The following is a 21,970-nucleotide window of genomic DNA, read 5'->3' as shown; positions in this document are numbered from 1 at the left end:
TGGTGCCGGCATCCCACGTGGGTGCCCGTTCCAGGCTCAGCTGCTCCACTTCCCATCCAGCTTCCTGCTAATGTTCCCGAGAAAGCAGCGGAGGGTGGCCCAAGTGTATTGGCCCCTCACCAGCATGAGAGGCCTGGGAGAAACTCCTGGCTTTGCATCAGCTCAGCTCCCGTCGTTGCGGCCATGTGGGGAGTGAACTAGCGGATGGAGAATCTCTGTGTCTCCTTCTCAAAAAAATTAAAAAAAATATTTTTCTAAAAGAAAGAAGCATTCGACTGCACATATCCAGGGACAGCAAGAGCGTCTCTGGGTGACCTGCGGACAGGACAGACAGGCTATGGCAGCGCTGGCTGCTCTGGTCCTCTGGGTGGACGTCCCAGTGCGTTCCGAGCGAAGCCTCCATGCCGCTGTCTCCCGTCTTTCAGCTCTGAGCCACTGGCAGGCGTCTCTTCTGTGTGGGCTTCACTGTTTTTGTTGAAGACCAAAACTGAGCACCAGGTGGCTTAATTTTTCTGAACAGCACAGACAGCCCCGTTCTCCCACATACTGCACTGTGCCGCCTCACTGAGCCAGCCATGCTGCGGGAGCCCTGTTGGGCCCACCTCGCTCTCTTTCTGTCTTACCAATGGACGCGCTCTCTCCCAGGATGCTCTGCAGCTGGCCCTTAAGCTCTCTGCAAAGGAAATGGCATCAACAAATGACCACCAGTCCTCCTCTAAAACCTCAAAATTCAGATTCGAGTTTGCACAAGATACAGGAGTCCCCAAGCGCAGCCACAGGTGAACTTCAACCAAGACTCGCAGCCGTGCCCCAGCTAGGAGCTGCCTGGCAAATCTGGGTCTCGGCCACTGTTCGCGGCGTTTCTGTTCCTGGCATCAAGACTGCACCTCCACTGGGCCGGGCTGAGGGTAATTATGAGAAAAACAATGAGTTTCTGGGCCGATGATTTAGGGTTGCAAAGGGGCTTCGTTCTGCTGAGCCACTCGGGTGAGTAGAGAAATCATTAAAACAACCAAAAACCGTGTTCTATATGTGGTCCAGTGTGTTGGCTTCAATTTTTGTTTGCTCTAAAGAATTAAAAAACAAACCAAACCAAACATGCTTCTCCTGACTTGAAAGTTCCCAACTAAAATTCCTTATTACAAGTTTAGAAGTTGCTACACACAGCGCCCTCCACACGCTCAGGAGAGAATCCCACTACAGTTAACTCCCCTCTTCCAGGAAGCTCTCAAAGGCCCCCGCACATGCGCAGGCGGGGTCTCCTTTTCTGAAACGCCTGGCGCAGAAGTGAGCTTGAGCTGGGGTCTTTGCACACGCTGGATGAGACACTTGGGGTCGGGAGCCAGGGCTGACACCACGTGTCCACCGCTCCTTGATGCTCCCTGCCAGCTCGTGTCCGGGGCAGAGGAGGTTTGGCTGTGCCCAGCACACGAGGTCAGGTGTGCATTTTCCAATGTGGCGTCAGGTCTGTGCCCTCAACGTCCTGGACCTGGGGGCATCCTGGGTTCCAGGTTTCTGCTTCAGGGCTGCTCAAGATGAGTGTGCACAGCCCCCGGAAGTCACGTGCTGCAGAGAGCTGCAAACATGAGTGTGCGCCCATCAAATCCTTGGCACATGTGTTTAGTTCTTAAAGTCCAACGCATCCACTGACGGGCCAGGCTTCACTGCCAGCCAGTCTTGGAGATCAGAGCAACTTTCCGCTCCAGGGTCTGTGCCTTGGACCGCGGAGTCCCAGACACACACGTGCCACCCTGGGAGGGCCCTGGTGCCACGCAGCAGTGCAGAGATGGAAGAGCTGCTGGGTAGACACTGGCAATGGAGAAGTCACCCTCAAGCTGGCACTGAGAGACTTCGAGTCTCCTCAGCCTGCCAGTGGTTAACAGACGGCGCCTGTGCTAGGCGAGACAGCTCTGGGCACCCTCACACGTGGCCTGGCCCCAGAGTTTTGGCAAACACCAGTTCCTGGAGACCATGAGGTCCTGGCAGGCCGCAGGCCCCTGGTGCCTTGTGACAGTCACAGTTCTTACCTAGGTCCCTCGGTGGGAACAGGAGGAGAGAGAAATGCTTCATTTATTTCCTTCTTTCCTAAAGGCCTGAACCTGTGCTGCCCTCTCGCAAAAGCATGGATGGCAGGCAGCCATCCCGAGCCAGGCCGGACAGCGCGTGGTGAACTTTCACAGGCATCTGCTCTCCAGCTGCACCCAGCTGCTTCGAGTGAGCTGAGCCTTGGGTAATTACGTGAGGGCACCCAGTGAGAAAAAGGAAATGGCAGAATCCTACAGGGCAGGAGTGAGAGCCTGCTCTTCTCAGAGCCAAACAGAAAAAGGACTTCATCAGGAGTCAAGGACATCTGAGAAGTTCACTTCCCTCTCAGTAAGTGCTCAACAGCAAACCCCAAATCCAGAGCCTGGGCTGTCATGCCCTGCTGGCTCCCACACCTTGACCCCAGGGTCCTGGCCATTTCTCTCTGCTCTGCCACTGGGGCTAGGCTCAGACAGATGTTTCTGGATGCCTGGGTTACATGCGAAGGTGTGAAAGTGACCAGTGGTAGGGTTTGCACACAGAAAAAAGAGAGAGGAGAGATTGTGTTTCCAGCACCCACAGTGAGGGCCATGTGGAAGCTGAGCTGGTAGTGGTGGCATGACCTGGTGGCTGTGTTGTAACCTGGTGACTATGGTGTGACTTTGTGGCTGTGGCATGACCTGGTGGCTGTGGTGTTATCTGGTGGCTGTGGTATGATCTGGTGACCACTGTGTGACCTGGTGGCTATGGTGTGAGCTGGTGGCTGTGGTATGACTTGGTAGCAGTTGTGTGACCTGGAGGCTGTGGTATGGCCTGGTGACCATGGTGTGACCTGGTGGCAGTGGCATGACCTGGTGACTGTGGTGTGAGCTGGAGGCTATGATATGATCTGGTGGCTGTGATGTGAGCTGGTGGCTGTGGCGTGACCTGGTGACTATGGTGTGACTTTGTGGCTATCATATGATCTGGTGTGATCTGGTGACTGTGGTGTGACCTGATGGCTGTGGTATGATCTGGTGACCATGGTGTGACCTGGTGGCTGTGGCATGACCTGGTGGCTATGGCGTGATCTGGTGACTGTGGTGTGACTTTGTGGCTATCATATGATCTGATGACTATGGTGTGAACTGGTCGCCATGGTATGATCTGGTGACTGAGGCGTGACCTGGTCGCCATGGCATGACCTGGTAGCAGTGGTGTGAGCTGGTGACTGTGGCATGACCTGGAGGCTATGGTATGACCTGGTAGCAGTGGTGTGACCTGGTAGCAGTGGTGTGAGCTGGTGGCTGTGGTGTTATCTGGTGGCTGTGGTACAATCTGGTGACCATGGTGTGACCTGGTGGCTGTGGCATGACCTGGAGGCTATGGTGTGATCTGGTGACTGTGGTGTGACCTGATGGCTGTGGTATGATCTGGTGACCATGGTGTGACCTGGTGGCTGTGGCATGACCTGGTGGCTATGGCGTGATCTGGTGGCTGTGGTGTGACCTGGTGGCTGTGGTGTGACCTGGTAGCAGTGGTGTGAGCTGGTGGCTGTGGTATGATCTGGTGACTGGTGTGACCTGGTGGCAGAGGCGTGTGACAGCCACACTGGGAAGCCAGTGCAACATCTCCATCCCTGAGGCCCAGTGGCTCACACGTGCCCCTGTCCTTGCAGTGACCACACACATAGTTGTAGCAGCTCACTCTGGGGTTTGGTGAGAAGTCTCTCTGGTCCTGTGGGAACGTTGCCAAGTGCACAACATAATGGGAGAGGCAGCCCAGGCTCCAACGCAGGGGTGGGTGTGGGGAGGGCACTTTCTGCTGCATGCTGCTGGCGACCCAGGCTCCTGCTCCTCCATTTGTGGACATGCACATCCCAGGGGACACAGCAGAAATGTCTTGTCAAACTCCACACTACGCCAGCTTCCTGCTCAACAGGACCGTGACAGGGAAACTCCAAGGGCCACCTGGCAGTGGGAGGTGGCCCACAGGCAGCCGTTGCCCACACAGTGCCCGGGGCCAGCAGTGCCCACTGCGATGGAGTCTGGCCACTGGCTCCTGCAGTGCACATCCACGGGATGACAGCTCACCCGAGCCCTACAGGAAAGCACTCATGGTTTCTGATGGAGGACGGGGGCCTGCAGTCACAGGATGAGCCATGTCTCCTGCCCCGCCTGCCACTCGGGCCACTGACACAGAGTTGGCAGTTGGATGCTCGGGGGTGTGGGCAGCTTGGGGTGGGAGCTGTTGACCACCTGCAGGTGCATGCCCCCACTGGGACACGGCCTCTGTCCTCTCAGTTTTCCTGTTCTGTTCTGTTGAGCTGGCATCTTCCACCTCGTCACGTCCTGCGTTAGTGACAGAGACGCACAGCTACCCTGTGTCTCAGGATGCAGGCAGGTGTTGGGTGAAGTGTCTGGCACGGGACAGCCAGGAAATGTTTCTAATTGGTGATGGCTCCTTGGTGACCAGGAGACAGTGGGCATGGCTGTCCCCGTGTCTCAGCACCGGCTCCTTGTGCTCACCGTGCAGACTCCAATGCCCATCTCTCACCCCACAGGACAGAGGTGAACTCCGGGGTGGGTGCTGGCCCACAGGAATCTATACTCTTGGCACAACTGTTGTGGATCTGGTCATTTTTCTGGTGAATGACCATGCATGCTAATGGCAGGGGAGACGCTTCTACAGGCAGTTACACGCCTCACTAGAGACCTCTAGCTAGTGGTTAAATGGCAAGAGGGAAGAACCTCATGGTATAGCCGGGCTCCCACACATGTAGCTTGGGTCCTGGCCCATGCCCAGTGAGTCTGGCTCTGCCTCCACCTCTCCTAGGAGGCAGAAAGGAAGGCCGGACGCTGCTAGGTTGTAGCCAGTTGGCTACAGGGCCACCTGTCACTTTGGAGCGGGCTACTGGCAGGACTCTCAGCCCTAAAGTCACTCGGACTCTCCCAGCATGAGCTCTGGGCGGCTGGGCCTCTGGAGCCACGGGCTGAGCTTGTTTCATGTATGTTCCTGGTGAGAGCCTGACATGACGAACCCTCGTGGGTCATCACACAGAACTCATGGCCAGCAGCACTGTCACTCCAGCCAGAGCGAGTGCCTGTCACACGCATGCTTTCTGCATAAGGACAATTACGGCCTCGTGCTTGGTGGGGAGGGGGGCAGTGACACTGTCCAGCCGGTCAGTACTATGTCTAGGGGTGTTGCAAACAGTAAGTCACCAAAAGAAAGCACAAGAGTTTGAGCACGTGGCCCTCGGGAGCCTGTGAGTCAAACTCTTGCTCATGGTCTGTGAGCGGCAGCTGACTCCTCCCTCGGCACATCCACAAGCAGCCATGGCAGCCACACCAGGGACTGCAGACGCGGTTAGCAAACAAGGGCACCCGGGCCCCAGCTGCTGTGCTGCTCTGCCCTCTCCCACATTCTCCCCTCCAACTTTCCTGGCAGAGCGCACCTGCCCAGGCAGATGGCCAGCAGGAGACCACAGGGAGGAAATGGACCTTGTAGGTGGGCTCAACAAAAGCAGGCCCCAGATGCTGAGTGTGGAGGGGCGGGAAGGGGGTTCCTGTGTCCTTGCTGTCCTGTGCCTGAGCAGCCCCCACGTTGCTCCTGGGTGCAGAGGCCCAGAACTGAGGGTCTCAGGGGCAGAGGCAGCAAAGCAGGAGCCACAGGACCCAGGGAGGGGGAAGCCCACGCTGGGAGCTGTCTTTGGGAAAGTCCCCTGCGGTCGGCTGTGTGTGGGGGCCAGGATCAGTCTGCTTGCTTCGTAGGGGCTGTGAGCCATGCCTCTGGGTCGGGGCACAGGGCTGCTGGCCGGCCCCGCACGGGGCCGGGGCGGGAGGGCTGCTCACCGTTGCTGGCCCGCTGCTTGATGGTGAGCATCTGCTCCCCCGACAGCTTCGCCTTCTTCATGGCAGACGTGGCTCGCGGGCATCCTGACAAGCTGCGGACGAGAGCGAGACGCCAGTGAACCCCCGGCCCTGCAGACAGCGGGCACAACACGGCCGCATCACTGCACCTCTGCATCGGCCAGGTGCTGGCCAAAGGCTACTGGCGAGAGGGAAAGACAGAAAAGATGGTGTGTGTGGTGTGACCGCTGCACACGCAGGGCGACTGATGGGGGGAGCATGCAGGCACTGCCTCTGGGGGAGGGTCCGGGGGCTGGGGCTCAGAAGGGGAGCGCCTGCTCCTCCCCGTGCTCCTCTCGGAGCTGTCTGGAACGTCTTTGGCGTGACCACTGTGGGGCTGACAGACGCTCTCCCACTGCCTAGCAGTAAGCGCAGCACCACTGCGACGCCACGCGCTGACTTCTCTTGCAGCAGTTCGCTGCTGTCACGGGCATCACAGTCTGCTATCAACTCCGTCATCCCTAATGTCTGCAGCAGTCGTCCACCCACCCTTCCCCCCATCTTCTCACTGTGAATCTGCAGCCCCTGGTCTGCGGTGCTCCGGTTTGGCAGCTGGAAGGCAGGGAGACAACAATCCTCACTCGCTGCTGGCCTGAAGCTCAGGGCCCCTGCCCTCCCCAGCTGCGGCCCTTCAGAAGACAGGAGGGGCAGAGATGGCCCCGGGGGACGCTGAAGACAGCAGGAGGAGACGGGCCCGGGGACCCTGCTGGCCTGGCAGGGCATAGGCAGCCCCTGCTTCTCCCCTCCCACCCCGGCTGCTGTTCTCCAAGGGAGGGCTTCTTGCTCACACCCCCACCCTCCTGCATGGCTGTCACACGTCTGCCTCCGGGGGCGTCCAGCCCAGCTGCGGTTTCCATGCGCAGGCTCCATGCTTCTCAAGTCCGGTTTACTCCGACCTGTGACCTGACCCCCTCCTGGCAGCCTGATGTAGGGAAGACCCCCACTGGGCAGCGGGTGTCAGATGCGCCTGGTCCGCCCCCCTGCAGCGTGATGTCCTGCCAAGCTGACGGAAGCCTCTGGAGCTTCTTGGCAAATCTGTGGGCTCAAGATTTCCCTTTGTAAACTCCGCAGGAGTTAGGAGAAAATCCGTTGAAGGCCTCTTGCAGTAATATGCTGGGATTGCAAGCCACTTCTCCTCCTGAAACCAAGTGCAGTCTGGCCTCAGCCCAACCCCTTCTCCAGGGCGTGTCACACACGGCCTGTCCTGCTCCTGTGGGTGCCGCCATCACGTGCACATCCACCCACGATGTGTGCTGTGTGCAGGGGGCAGGGTGGTGGAGACATCCACAAACCACGTTTGCTCACTGGCAACAGAACAAGGCAAGGCAGAGAACAACTGGCCACATGGAGTGCAAGGACAGTGTCCATCCATGAGAGCAGGGACTCAACTCTGCCTGTGCCCCAAAGAGAACAGGTTCTTGGCTGCCCCCCAGTACCCCTGAACCCAGCAGCTCCAGGCTTCCTTGCGTCACACAGCTGGGGCCAGGCCTGGCCTAAGCAGCACTGCCCGAGCTTCTGGACAACAGCTGGCCACCCCGTAAGGCCCCAGGGTGACACCTGGCTCCATGCACCGCTAAGGTGGCGTGTGAGTGTGTTCTTGCTTGAAAGGCTCTTGGTGGACCTAGGACATGATTCTGTGCTCGGCATGCAGTGTGGCCACGTGGAACTGAGCAATGGTGATTCTGTGGTTTAGGGGTGGAGCCTCTCACAGGCCCCTCGGAAGCCCCTCGGTACCCCACATTTAGAATTGCGACAGCGTTTCCTTTGCTGCCTGTCCCAGGCCCATGTTGTGCAGCTGCCTGGGGGCCGCCATCTAACAGAGAGCGTTGCTGCACAGAACAGCCTAGCATGTTTCTAGCAAATCCCTCCGCAGTTCAAGGGGACGCTGGATGCAGGCCCATAAACGAGGACACATGGGCACAGGGCCCTGTTCTCCTGAGCCTGCTTTCAGGGAGGCCCCCAGCTTCCACTCGCTCCAGCCACGGGGGGGCTTTTGCAGCACCTGAGCGATCCTGAGTGGCAGCTTTGTGGCCAGGGCTGGGCACCCCTCTTGCCTGGCTCTGATGCCCCAGCGTGCGCCCACGACCTCACAGCCCGCCCAGGGTCCCTGGTCCTGCTTTCATGAAGTGGCCCAGACGCGCGCTGGAGCCCTCCCATGTGGACGCTACCCCTGCTCACACCCCCACAGCAGCAGCACCTACAGCCGCCCCGCAGACGATGTGCTAGACAGGGACTGGGCAGAAGCTACGGTGGCCCCAACCCCTCCGTGGGCTTTGGCTCCTCAACCCCGGCCCTGCTGGCCAGGTGCTTCCAGGGCTGGGGGTGGGCAGGGTGGGCATGGCAGGCTGGGACAGGTCACCTTTCCTCACCTCAAAGGTGCCAGTGGCCATCCCAGATTCTCCTACCTTTAAAACACAGTAGTCAGAGCTACAGCAGGCGCGGGTAGCTAAGCGCGTGTGCTGAAAGCGGGGCCGTGCAGTCAGGAGTTCAGGGAGGCCGGGCTGCTGGCTCCCAATGGCCTGGAAATGGCCTGGCGGCCACAGCCGCAACACACACGCAGGTGAGGACAGTCTGCTGCTGCTCCGTGAGTTTCCAGTTACTAAACTGCCAGCTGGAAACGACACACGATGCGTGGCTGCAGGAGTGCAAGATGAGAGCGAGTGTGGGAGCCTAAATTAGGAAGCGCAGGCCCCAAGGACAGTGTGTTCTGCTCAACCATGTGGGTCCCGCCATTCCGATCCAGTGACTGCATGGCCAGCGCGGGTCAAATTTGGAAGTGAGCAGGCTGGGCGCAGAGCCCAAGGCAGGGTGGCCACACTGCCACCTGGTGGCCGCTCTGCCCGGGGCTCAGCTTGCAGTCACAGGACCTCGGGGCTGGGAAGTGCAGGCAGCACAGGGTTAACCTGCTGCTCCACAGCCTGCCTGGCCCCAGACGTCTGGCAGCAGGCGCCAGCGCTAGGAATTCCCAGCCGGGTTCCTGTGAGGCAGGCATTTTATCAGGACAGTGTCCAGGGGGCCTTTTCTGGGGGTAGCACAGCTGAAAAGAGCTGTCCCAGGGACACCTGCAGGGACATGCCAGGGCGGTCACGCGTGTAGAGGCTCCTTCCCAGGGGTCCAGGGTGGGCCACAAAGCCCCACACAGCAGGGACCACTTGGATGTGGCATGTTCCTACTGCTCACAACATCACCCTGGCACTAGAGCACCCTCCCTGTGCTACACACGTGTCCTGTGGGGTGTAACGTGTTCCCTGTGTGACAAGTGTGCTACTGCCACCCTGGTACCAGGACTGCATTCTAATCCTGTTCTCAGTGTGAACAAGCTGATGGTGACCAAGGGCATTTTGTCAATAACCAGTGCTTGTTGCCATGTGACCAGCCACGGCCGTGCCTGCCTCTTGCAGGCTCACGGGGGCAGCTGTTTCTGCATTTGCTTCCTTGGACTCTGGCTCCGGGATGCAAGGGGGAAGTGGCAGGGCGTGTCCTGTGCTCCCCACGGCAGCTCTGCCTCCAGCTACCCTGAGACCTGTTCCTATCTGGGTGCCAAGGCAGTGTGCTGGGCTCCTTCCTCAGTCTAAGATTCACAACTTGGAGTTTCTCCCCAGAGGATTCTGTGGCAAAACAGGGTGGTCTCCAGCAGTGGGGGACATGAGGGGAATGAGGCATTTCCAGAACCGCCTGTATGTGCCAGGTAGATAGCTCTGCCTCGGCCACGACACTGCGCCCCCAGATGGCCTTTAAGTGGCATCTGCTGAGGAACAGGGTTAGGGACTAGGGGTGGGGAGCAGCCAGCTCTGCAAGAACAGGGCCCCTCCCACTTTGCACTGGGGGCACAGGGACTTCCAAACACCCAGGGTCTGCCAGGGCATGTGACAGCGGTTCTCAGGGGGGAAGTCTGTTCCCTGGACGGTGGGAGACTGAGGGTCCCTCCATCTCACCCCTGCATGGCTGGGCTAGCCCTGGGGTGGACCACCTCCTTGAAGGATGGGGCCAAGGGCAGAATTGCAAAGCGCTAAACCCATGTGGACCAGGGAGACAGACAGTGGAGGGGAGACTGGTTTGTGGATTCGTGATAGCAGGCCAAGCGCACGGGAGTGGGGGCACACATGGGAGAGGGACCACAGGGACACACACACGGAGACAGGAAGCCAGCAGATGCTGGGAAGCCATGGAGGCCGGGCTCCCCTACCTGACTCCAGACAGCAAGAGTCGGCTTGGAGGGCACAGGCCCAGCCTCTCCTCCATGACCTGGAAGTTCAGAGAATTGCCTGGAGGGGATGCTTTATGTCAAATATGATAGTGAAGATTCTTAGAGGTCAGGGTTGACTCTTAAAGAGCTGAAATAAACTATTTTAACAACAGAAAATGACTTAAAGTTACGACCTCAAAGATGCTGTCAGGGAAACTATTCCTCAGAGGAAGCAGGGTCCACAGCACCCCGCTGGGGACCAGTGTCAGAGAACAGGCCTACCCCGTGTTGAGCCTCTGTGAGCCGGGCCCCAGAGCTCCAAGCTGCCGTGGGGAGCACACTCGTACAGTGACGGCCCCTGGGAGCACAGACACGCTGCTGTGTGACCGCCCAGACCCCACGGGCTCGCCAAGACCTCCTGCCATGGTGGCCTGGCCATTCACCTGCTTCGGTTTCCTAAACGCCCTTTTAAGGTCCCGAGGGGCAGCCCCTGCGTTCAGTGCCCGCCCCGACCCTGGGGCTGGGCACTTGCCCAGAGTAGCTGTGGAGCTGCCCCTGTTGGGCAGAGACCGTGAAGACCAGCTGGTGTCAGGAACACCGGCGGGGACAGAGACCCAAGAAGGGGTGGCTTGCACAGACACCTCTGGGGGCCAGAGCTTCCTGCCTGTGTTCATCCAGTGTCACACCTGCAGTGACAACTGGCAGGAACAAATGTTCCTGACCCTTCCAGATGCTCCGCTGGCTGAGTCCCCGGGCGAGTCTCAGCGCCTGAGCCACTGCTCAAACTTTGTTTCCCGCAGCCCTAGTGGTGAGACACCATCACTACCCCATTTCACAGGGAGGAACACTGAACTGCACAGCAGGGAACTTGCCCCGGGTCCATGGGCAGTGGAGCACTTCCGTCTCGGTCCTGTGGCCTGTGTTCCTCTGGGGGTGACAGATGGCTCCTGGCCTTGGGGAGCTGGCTCAGGGAGGGCAGAAGTCCTGTGGGCCAGAGCCTCCCATGGGGCCAAGTGCTCTGAGGATGCTCCCGTGGGTGGGTGCTTGGGAGGAGGGGGAGGACTCTGCATGTGTGTGGGTACTGGCGTAGCCAGGGGCAGAGGGACACAAGATCACAGGAGAGCTGAGAGGGCCTGCGGAGGGGGTTCGGCAAGGGCGGAGGAGAGGGGAGGGAGCCCGGTGCGGGACACGGCGAGGTGTGTTGTGCCCCCTGCAGCTGCGAGGGCCTGAGAGGCTGGGTAGGAGGCCCCTGCGCATCGGGAACCTTGGCGAGGACCTGGACAAGGTGCAGGGGCAGGCACGGCTGCTCATGATGGGCCAGCTGCCCTGACACCCGGCTGTGGCCGTGGTTGGGTACAGAACCCTGGGTGAGCCATCATTTTCCGAACAGTTTGAGAGGAATTTTCCCATGTTTTTCCTCCCCAGTGTTGCTGCCAACGACATCTCTAGAAGTCTTCCTCTCTCTGCCTCTTCATGCCAGGTTTTCAAATGGTGATGAGGGCACTGTAGTTGTAATGGTCAGGTTTATGTGTCAATTTGGAGAGGCCAGCTGCCCAGGTGTGTAATCAAACAGGTGCCTAGGTGAGGCTATGCAGGTGGCTTGCTGAGTGACCAGCACCTGTCACCGGAGAGCTCTGGTGACGGTGGTATCCCCAGCATGCCGGTGGGCCTGCCCCACTCAGCAGGCAGAGCCTAAGCATAGAGCTGAGGCTTCCCTGGGGAAGCAATTCTGCCCGTGAGTTGCGGCCCAGTCTGCAGAGCTGTTCATGGCCCGCACTCTGCGGGTTTTGCACTGGCTGTGTCAGGCCCAGACAGAGCCAGGCCCTTGTCATGGGTCCACACCCACATCTCCTTCTGGGTCTGCTTTTCCTGGGACCCTGGCAACCCAGGGCCTCCCCTGGGGGTTCCTGCTGGGCCCGCGGTGTGGCCTCTACCCTGGGTTTTTCTGGCTTCCTTCTGTAGTAGTTGCCTTTCTCCCACTTTCTCAGAAACTCCTGGTAGTTGGTTATGAAATATTCTGAACTGTGTTTACGGTTTTAAGAAATATTTTGTCTTCACTTCCCAACTCCTCATAATTGTGCGGGGTTCCTCAGCTTTAGATATTAGCTTTCTAAGTGAACATCCTATTCCACTTAATTTTTTTAAGTGATCTTTCTCTCTGATTGCTTCTGGGATTATGAATATGGTAAATTTTAATATTGCTTCCATTCTTTTGGCCTGATGAAAATCACAGGTTTTAAGCAGGATTTCTTCTCTTCCAGAGACACCTCCATTGTCTCTGAGCTCCCCACTCCGTCTTCCTTTCCAGTTTGCTTATTTTGGTTCCTGCCCTGTGACACAGTGCCCTCCTCAAAAGGCCGCAGGCCCAGGCTACGCAGCCTCCGTTCCCCAGCGGGAGCTGTAGCCCTTCCTCTCAGTCTACTGGCTCTCCTCTGAGCAGTGGCCTTGCCTCTGCAGTGTGGCACCGCGGGGCACGCAGAGGCTGCCCCTCAGGCAGCATGGCGCCTCACCCTTCCAGCCCCCCCTTGTTTCCAGCTGTCCCCAGTTGCTCCATTCCTGTATCTCCCTCTGCTGGGGAAGGAGGCAGGTGACATGGTGTCTAGGGGTCCAGCCGCTGCCCCAAATTTACACTCCATCCTTCGAATCTCAACCTGAGGTCCTGCCTCTCTCTGTGGACACTAGGAAGATAGGGGTGTGTTCACTTCCCACCTTGTTATTGGCTCCTTCCTCTTGTATCATTCTACCAACTGTAACCGGTTAAACCGACCGCGGCAGAGACTGGATTGGAATTCTGAATTCTCCGGAGGTCCTAGCACCGTGGCTAAATGAGATCCTGCTGTAGGCAGAATTCCAAGCTCCCAGCCCCGTGCACACGCATTGTGGCCCCCTCCCTCTGAGGGTGGGAGAGCCTGTGTCCATGCTGGCCATTACAGGACACTGGTTCACATGTGGGATAGCCAGCTGGAGGCCAGTCAAGTTGTGAGAGGCCGTGGGCCAGGCCCCAGGGTGCCTGTTTCAGCCTGGAGTGACTGCACCACCAAACAGCACAAAATGTGGTCTGAATTTTCTCCAAGGATTGGAATGAGCACACGCCCTTTCAGCCCGTTGAGACCCAGAGATGACCTGTGTGTCCCAGGCTACACTTCGGCGGCAGAAGCCGAGCTAACAATGGCACAGGGAAAAGCTGCCGCATCTGGGAACTTGAGAAGACGCACTGGCAAACATGTCCGGAAAGCGACGCTAGCCAGCATGCTGCTCACACGCCGAACGCTGGCTTTGCTCTGTGTGCTGACCTGGAGGCTCCTAGAGCCTGCACGTGCCCACTCAGCACGGGTTGGTGCACGCTGGGCCCCAGGGAGGGCAGGGAGCCAGCCCTCGAGAATGCGCTGCAGGAGGGGGGTTCCTGCAGAGAGGGGTCCGCCCGCGACGCTGCGGCAACGCGCGCTGCTGTTCATGCACCGGAGGCCCTGACAGATGCAGCCCTGGGCGTCAGCTTTTCCTGGGCCCTCTGGGATTTGCAGGTAGAGGCAGATGCTGGATTTCAGTTTTCCTTCCCAGTTCTGTTGAGCATTAAATATGGAGATGAAAATAAAGAAGGTCGGAGGTGCTCCCAGAGCGCATGGCAGAGGTGGCGTTGGGCGTCTGGTCCAAGAGTGGTGGACATGGAAGACCTGGCTGAGGGTGCCTGACACGGGACTCCCCTCAGAAGCACGTCTGGCCCACGGCTGTTAAGTTCAAGCCCCCCCAGAGTCCCCTGGCCATTCTCCATGGGAGCCAGCTCTGAGAAACGGGGCCCGAGGGCACTGCACCTCAGCTCTGCAGGTCACCGTTGGGGTGGCGGAGTGTCCGCTCTTCTCGGGAAGTGACGTAGGTGCAGGCCTGGCTATGGCTTCAATAGGACCGTTTGTCTCCCGGAAGCTCAGGCTGGCTCTGACCGCCACGTTGGGAGGTGGGGCACTGAAGCGTTGAGTAGCGGGCTGCTGGCAGGCATGAACACCTTTCCCGGGAGTGGGCTCTCGAGCGACCACTGGATGCCTGAGCACAGGCGGCTGGGAAGAGAGGCTCGGCCCTCCCACCACACTGTGTTGCAGGGAGGCCCTCGCCTGACGTGGCCTCTGGATGTTGGCCCTGAGGTCTCCAGGACGCAGGCCAATGAGCTCCGTTCCTTAGTAAATCGCCCGTGAGGGGATTTCTGTTGTAGCAGAGGGAATGGCCCGCCCCAGGGCAGTGGCTCTGACAGGACCACCTGCTCTGAGCTCTCCTGCAGACTGCAGGATGTCGTGAAACCCATGTGTGTCGCAACATGCTCCAGTGAGAAAACACGGCACTGGGTCTGGTGGAGTCCTGGCCAGAGGCAGAACATGGGGGAGGGGGAGAGGCCCTGGGCACAGGCCTGTGCTGTGTGTGGCAGAGCCCTGCATTGCGGGACGGGGGACTCTCACCTCTGATGCTGTAAACCTGGGCTGCTCTGAGAGTTCTTTGTCTGGACAGGTGCCTGGGGACAGAGTAGCCGGGCCTCAGCAGAGGCAGGAGAGGATGTGACAGGCAGGGTGGAAGCCGAGGCGCTGAGGATGGCCCGCAGGTGCGCCACGTGGACCCCACCCCTTCTCTGTGGCCTTCAGCTGCCTAAGAACCAGCCTGGCTGGAAATGTGGCTTCCATGTGCATCCCAGCCATGACCTTCGGGTCATCATGCTGACACTCCCACTTCCACCGGACGCCATGACACTTCTGAGGTGTCCAAAGGTGGTCATGGAAAGGGGCAGTTCTCAGGCCCTGCCCCAACCTCCGCTTCGGAGTATTCCTGTAAGTCTTGCCTGGACACCACCTGCAGGGCCTCCAGTCCCAGAGGCTGTGCGTGCGCATCGCTGGAGTGTGCTTTCTCCTTCAGTGAGCCCTGTGCCCCTGCTCACTGTCCTCCAGGGGTCTCCCTGGATTCCTTCTGCAGACAAGACCGGGACCTGGCCAGCGGCCTCCCCCACGACAGAAGGAGCCAGGAGGATGCAGTGAGTGTTCACCCAGAGGGGATGTGGGGCAGGGACAGCCTGGCCCCTCTACCTCACAGGCTAGCTGTGTCCTGCCCTGTGGGACCTCGGCCAGGCAGCCAGGGAGCTGGAGCTGCGCTGGCTCCACAGCTGTTTCCTGGCTGCTGGCTGCTGCAGATCCAGCCCGCACGTGGCAGACGAGGGAGGTACCCTAGGGTTGCATCCCATTTCCTCCTTCCTGCCTGCTCTCTGAGTCAGGGGCTCCACCAGCCTCAGGAGTCTGGGTTGAGGTTTGCATTCGTTTTTGTAAAACGTATGGCTGCTCAGATCACAGAGAGGCAGGAAGGCGTGGGGCTCCCTCTCCCATGCTCACAGGCAGAGCCGGTTCCCTGGCCTTGAGCACAGGTGATGCTGCCTCCAGACTTGACCCTCAACCCTCGATCCCACCCTCAGACTGTGTGGATGATGCCCGGGCCCCTCTCTCCTGTTCCCTGGACATCGGTGCTAGGAGAACCAAATGACTCCACTGTGCTGGAGCCAGCCTTGGGCCTCCTGGTTGTGGAGTGGCCTCTGCTGGCTGATTCTTGCATTAAATGAGAGGATGGATCCAAAACTCAGAGTAACCACTCCATATTGTCAGTTATTTCTGCTACAATTCCCTTGGGAAATACCAAGCTCCCATGGGTCCCCCCCAGGACCTGCCCCCACAGGATCCCCCTCCCTTTGGTCCATGGCCTCAGCTGCCCTGTTCACTTTGAATCGTGGCTTTCCCGTTGCTCCCCAGGCCCTGCCACAGGGTCCCTCACCCTTAGCCTCCACGATGCGCCTCTCTGGGGGACTCTGATGTTGACCTTTCCAGGAAACCATCGCTCTCCGTGTGCTCAGCATCTGCCCCTGTCTTTAGCTTTTTTTCCCCACAAGACCTGGCCCCTTCAAACACTGCCCAGCCAGACCCTTCCTCCCTGCTCCAGTTTGTCCTCCTCAGGCACGGCGCAGACCCAGGCTGTCCCTGCACACGCTCCCTCTTCCAGATCTCTGAGGCCTTCTAACCTCTGACCTGCCTTGGTCTGGTTTGGGCACCCAACCTTGCCCCTCACCCCTCTGCTGAGCTTCCAGGGACAGCGTCCTCCAGCTGGGGGCTGCCTTCCTCCTGGCCTGCGGACCCCTCGCTCCTCTGCCTCTGTCCTGCCTGCCTGCTGGGGGCACGTGCCTGGCCAGATTCCCTGTCCTGGGCCCACCCTGCCCCCAGACCCACTTCCAACTGCCCGAAGGACATTTTTACCCCAAGCTCCACAGGGCCTCGGGTGAACATATTTAAAGTGGGACCACCCAGCCCCTCTCCCACTGCAAAGATCTGCGTCCCCATAGCTGATACCTCCAAGCACCAAACCCACGCAGCCACATTTGGCGAAGGGGCCTCGAGGGTAAAACAGGCTGCACAGGTCCCTGTGAGAATGGGCGCAGCTGCTGGCACCCTGACCAGCATGTGGGGACAGGCAGAAGCCACCCTCCGTGAGCCAGGGATGCAGCACGGTGCCCTGGACTCTGGACTAAGAAAGGAAGCTCCTGCCATCTGCGGCATCTGCGGTGGCGCCCGAGCTGGCTGAGTGTCAGCCGCAGCCCTCATCGCCTCTGCCCTGGCCTGGGGGCCCCCTGCCCACATCTCCTCCAAGGCTGCTGCACACGGCTGCCAGGTGTCGGGCCCTCCCAGCGCCTGGGTGCAGAGCCCTGCATGGGGTGCACTGCAGCTCTCTCCTCTCTGCCACACCGCTGGGGCCTTGCTAACCATCCCAGGCTCCTGCAGGCCTGTCCCCTCCTTGCCTCCACAGAACAGCGTGTGGCCTGTGGTTGCAAGCCAGGCTTCACAGAGACGGGAGCTGCTGCTGACAGTGTCCCCATCCGTGTCGGCCCAGGGAAACGAGTGCACTCATGGGGAGAGGCCCCAGGGGAGGAGCCTCCCTGGGGGGCACTTGAGGGTCTCAGTTCCCAGTGAAGCCTCCCTGGATTTCCGAGTGCACTCCCTGCCCTTGCCTGCTGCCCCTTGCTCTGGCACTCATGCCACTAGAGCAGGCCTGCACCTGTGGTCTCCATGGGAACCTGTGTGGGCTGAGCTGGGGAGGTCACGGTGAGGTCACGCTCACCACTCTGACTTCTGCAGTTTTATTTATGTACTGGAAAGGCAGAGCAGTACAGAGGCAGAGGGGTGGGTGAAGGGCAGTCCTCTGCTGCTGGCTTGTTCCCCAAATGCCTGGGCAATCTGTGGGCAGGCGAGGCCCTCGCCCAGCTCCTGTGCAGGTGTGGGGGACGGACACCGTGGGGATCCGGAACCAACAGTGGAGCTCCCACGCTCTGTGCGTGCCTTGCCGGGTGTGCACTGCCAAGGGCAATTTTTGAAAGCACACAGGGACCTTGAGAAGGGTTGAGATTCAGTCCCAGAAAGGACCAGAGCAGGAATTTGCTTAATCATTAAAAATCCTCCTTAAAGATGTTTAAGGTTCCTGGGGCAGGCGATCAGCACAGTGGTCCAGGCATGGCCTGTGATACCCACATCTCATCTCAGAGCATCGGGGTTACAGCCCAGGTACCACTCCCAACCCCAGCTTCCTGCTAATGTGCAGGTGATGGCTCAAGTCCTCGGGCTCCCACCCATCTTGGAGACCCAGATGGAGGTCCACACTCTCGGCTTTGGCCTGGCCCAGCCCTGGCTATTGTGAGTGTCTGGGGAGTGAACCAGTAGATGGAAAACCTCTGTGTCTGGCTCTGTCTCTCTGCCTTTCAAATAAAACTAAGTACCACTTAGAGCTCACTGTTTGAGAGAGGTAACTTTCTAAGGCTCAGCCCCCGGCTCCTGTGACCTGCGTGTCAGTGTCTGCTCTGAGGAGGCACTGTAGATTCGAGATGCCCACGGGTGGTCTGCAGGAAGCAGCAGCAGGGCAGGATTGCAGAGGGGCCACTGTGGCCTCTTGGGGTGTGGGGGAGGGCATCTGCATGGAGCAGTGGAGCCTGAGGCTCCATGGGGCTGGGCTCGGAGCCTCTGGATGCCCTGGGCCTCTGAGCTCTGTCCCCACTCAGGCCCTCCTCTGCTCAGCCAGCATCCTGGACTCTCCTTCAGAGACGTCCACCTGCACGCATTTCTTTCCTGAACTGAACAAATACAAACCGGTGGGACTGACTGGGTCTTCCGAGAGCTTCCCCACGCACCTGCAGTGCCTGTACCAAACAGAGAGCCCCGGGACCAGTGCCGTCCTCTCTCTGGGGGTGGGGGTGGAGAGGCGGCCTGCGGATTTCAGCCAGCACAGACCCAGATCAGCAGATATTCACGTGTGGGCACAAACTAGAAAACAGGCAACTGGACCTGCACATTCCCACATTTCTACCACAGAGCCTGAAACCGCTCGCCCAACGCACGTGAGGTGGACAGTGCCCGTGCCTCGTGACGACGGCCGTGCCCAAGCTCAGGGTTTCACAGTCCGGCATCACGGTTTCCAGCCTTGCCTTCTGCACGAGGGGAGGTTGGGGGTGGAGCCGCCCACTCACCTGCGGTGTGTGAGGAAGCTGCCGCTGACGTGGCCCGAGCCATCGCAGCCAGGTGTGGGGCAGGACATGCCTTCCGTCTTGACCGACTTCCAGGAGAACTGGGAGCCGTTGAGGTACCCGTCCTTCTGCCTCTTGGCCGCCAGCGGGCACCCCGAGGCGCTGCGGTGGGAGGCATACTTCCCCGTGATGTGGCCCTGCCCGTCGCAGCCGGGGACAGGACACCTGGGCAGCACATAGAGGGGACAGCATCAGCACCCTGCCGCCACAGCCCACGCCTCTGCACCCACGGCCACAAACCCCTAGTGGAAGAGAAAAGAACACTCCTGCTCCAGGGGCTGAGCGACCGGAAAGGGAAGGAGAAGAAAAAGGAAGAGAAGAAATGAAAACAGGGAGAAAGGGAAAAGGAAAAAGGAAGAGAAAGAGAAATAAAAATAAAAAAGAACAGAAAAAGTGGGAAAAAAATAAAAATGGAAGCAAAAAAAACAAGGAAAATTAAAAACAAAATCACTACAGGTCGCCACCTAGTGGCGGCGCTGGCTGTTGCGCCCCTGCGGAGCTGTGAACCTGTGCTGTCGCGTGAGCAGCCGGGAGCGCTCCCGGCAGAGGGCGCTGCGGCGGGGGGAGGGTGCCGGCCTCCATCTCAGACACAAAGATTTTGGCCAGAATCATAACTTTTCTGGTGGAAAAATGTAGTCAGTGGGATGTTGTGGGATTATTTTCATGTAAAAATTTTAATTAAAATTTTAACTTACTCATCTATTGATTTGTGAGGCAGAAAGAGATTGAGAGAGACAAAGAGAAGGACAAAGAGTGAGCTCCCATGTGCTGTTCACTCCCCAAATGACCACAGTGGCCAGGGCCCAGCCTGGGCCAAAGCTGGGAGCCAGGCACTGAAGCCAGGTCTCACAGTGGCCACCACGGCTGCCTCCCAGGGTCTGGATAAGCAGAAAGTGGGAGTTGGGAGTCAGGAGCCAGAGCCTGGCATGGAGCCAGGCACCCGTCTGTGGGGCACAGGTGGCTTAGCCACCAGGCCAGATGTCCCTGAGGAGATTTTTAAGAGGCTTCTTCGTGGGTCTCTGTCCTGGGGAGAGCTGGGAAGCGTTTCTGTTTGGCTATGTTCTCCAGAAGCCGCGGAAGCCCCTTCTGGGAGTTCACACTTGGGGCCCAGAGGTGACCCGGGACAGCGGGCACGGAGTCCACAGCCGGCACACACACAACCTGCAGACTCGAATCACCCACTTATTCTGATCATGTTTAATTTACCTTGTTTTGTGTTTTAATTCGTTTTAAATAAATTCTTTCTCCAAAGACACAGGGTGAGGCTGGAGTCTCAGGGGATGGCCCCAGGCCTGTCCCGTGGACTGCTCAGGGGTGCGGGCAGGGCCCCGCGGAGCAGCAGGGCTTGTGACCAGCATCGGAGGAGGCTCAGCCTCTGCCACCTCTCGAGCCTCAGAACTGGGCTGCATCCACGAGTTCCTTTTAGAGGCCCAGATGCTGATAAAGGCGACTTCTGGCGTCACGGTGAAAACCTTCACCGGCCTGGCCACCAGATCTGCCTTCCCAGGGCTCCCTGCTGCTACTCCCCAGGGGAGAGGGCAGCCTGGGAACCTCAGTCCCTTAGGGCAGCACTAGATACTGGTGTGACCTGGGCCGTGGGCTGCTGAGCAGGTGAGTCCTGGCTGTGCCGTGGCTTCCTGAGACCTCGGCCAGTGCCCACACAGCCCTGGGGCTGCACCCCTGCAGGCCTCCTACCTGATGGGCTCCTGGTCTTCCTTGTCCTCCTTGCTCTGTGCTACTCGGATGCCGCTCTTCTTGGCCCTGGGACACCCTGAAAGGCTGAAGGAGAAGCGCAGTTCAGAAAGGCTTCCACAGCCTTCCTGACCAGTGCCCAGGCTTTCCGGCCACCCTCCCAAGCCCAATGCCTTGGCAGGAGACACAGGATAGGCCGGAGGCTCATTCTGGATGGGGAGACTTCGCATACCCTCAGTCCCCAGCTGGGCGTCTGAGAGCCTGGGGCAGCCGGGAAGCTGCACAAGGGGAGAAAGGGGCAGGTGGTGGGAATGGAGTGTCCTAAAAAGATGCAGGGAGTACGGTGTCCACAGAGAGAGGGAGACAGGGGTGCAGACAGGGAGAGGCGGAGATGCAGAGCAGCGGGGGAGGGGCAGCCCGTGCACAGGAGAGGGAAACGGTGCCGCCCACTCCATCTGGGGGCCCCATCAGCTCCTGGCTTTGCCATCTCAGATTTGTCCTGGGAGGGAGCAGTGCCCCGTAATCTGTCCCAGTCCATTTGAAATGCGGACTCTGCTTGTATCTATAGAGGGGTAACAGGAGCTGAATAGGCTTATTTAATTTTTCACATTTTTGGATACAGAAGCTTTGCAAATGTTTCCAAGGAAAATGTGCAGCTGGCACAGGAACAAACACAGAACACCCAGAATAAATGGATTCTCTGCAGAGCTGGGAACCTGACAGGGGGTGGGGTGCCACCACCTGGGCAGCTGCCAGCTCCTGGGCTCCTGCCTGGGCTCCTGCTGTGGCCCTCCTCATGCAGGAGCCACTCCCACAGCAAGGCCCGCCCCTCAGCTACTCCCAAGTTCATGCGGGTGGCCTGGTGCCCTCTGGTGAGGCTGAGGTCAGCACCTCCCAGGCAGCGATGGCCCAGAGGCGTCTCACGCCAGAGTTGGCCAGACCTGGGTGGGAGGTGGACCAAGCCCCAGGGGTTCCTGTGGGCTCCTAGCCCCGCGTTTCCTGGGTCTGGCGGAGGTGAGTCTCCCCTGTCTCCTTTCACAGGAGAAAGGAAAGAAGTGAGGAAGATGAGGCGGGCCTGCCCTCGCTGCCCTGACTTCTCTCTTCCCTTTTCTGTGAGGACTCTGGCCCAGGAGGAACCTCCCACACCCTGCTGTGTACGGTCAGCCTGGCCGGCCAGGGCTGCTGCTGTGGGCAGGGGGCTGTGGGCTGTGGGCTGTGTAAGGTCAGCTGGTCAGGGCTGCTGCTGTGGGCAGGGGACTGTGGGCAGGGGGCTGTGTAAGGTCAGCCCAGTCAGGGCTGTTGCTGTGGGAAGGGGACTGTGGGCAGGAGGCTGTTTAAGGTCAGCCTGGCCAGGGCTGTTGCTGGGGGCAGGGGGCTGGGGGCTGGGGGCTGGGGGCTATGTAAGGTCAGCCCGGTCAGGTCTGCTGCTGGGGGCAGGGGGCTGGGGGCAGGGGGCTGGGGGCCGGGGGCCGGGGGCTGTGTAAGGTCAGCCCAGCCAGGGCTGTTGCTGTGGGCAGGGGACTGTGGGCGGGGGGCTGTGGGCAGGGGGCTGGGGGCTGTGTAAGGTCAGCCCAGCCAGGGCTGTTGCTGTGGGCAGGGGAC

The 21,970-nt window shown here is 59.4% G+C and overlaps 1 protein-coding gene across 22 annotated transcripts in view; it reads right to left on the bottom strand.

Annotated features, from left to right (window-relative positions):
- Positions 1 to 21,970, bottom strand: part of MYT1L (myelin transcription factor 1 like) — a 441,118-nt gene that overhangs the window by 12,729 nt on the left and 406,419 nt on the right. For all 22 annotated transcript variants that reach the window (XM_051838143.3, XM_051838145.3, XM_051838141.3 and 19 more), the window contains 3 exons: positions 20,372 to 20,455; positions 18,620 to 18,841; positions 5,856 to 5,947 (listed from right to left, as the gene is read on the bottom strand). In XM_051838143.3, coding sequence (XP_051694103.1) covers positions 5,856 to 5,947; positions 18,620 to 18,841; positions 20,372 to 20,455 — 398 coding nt within the window. The remainder of the gene's footprint in view (positions 1 to 5,855; positions 5,948 to 18,619; positions 18,842 to 20,371; positions 20,456 to 21,970) is intronic.

This window comes from Oryctolagus cuniculus, chromosome 2, assembly GCF_051225735.1.
Source record: "Oryctolagus cuniculus isolate XC-2025 breed Fujian yellow rabbit chromosome 2, ASM5122573v1, whole genome shotgun sequence".
In the NCBI taxonomy this organism is placed as follows: domain Eukaryota; kingdom Metazoa; phylum Chordata; class Mammalia; order Lagomorpha; family Leporidae; genus Oryctolagus; species Oryctolagus cuniculus.
Note: the sequence above shows the minus strand (reverse complement) of the source record. Positions and strands in the feature narration are given on the sequence as shown.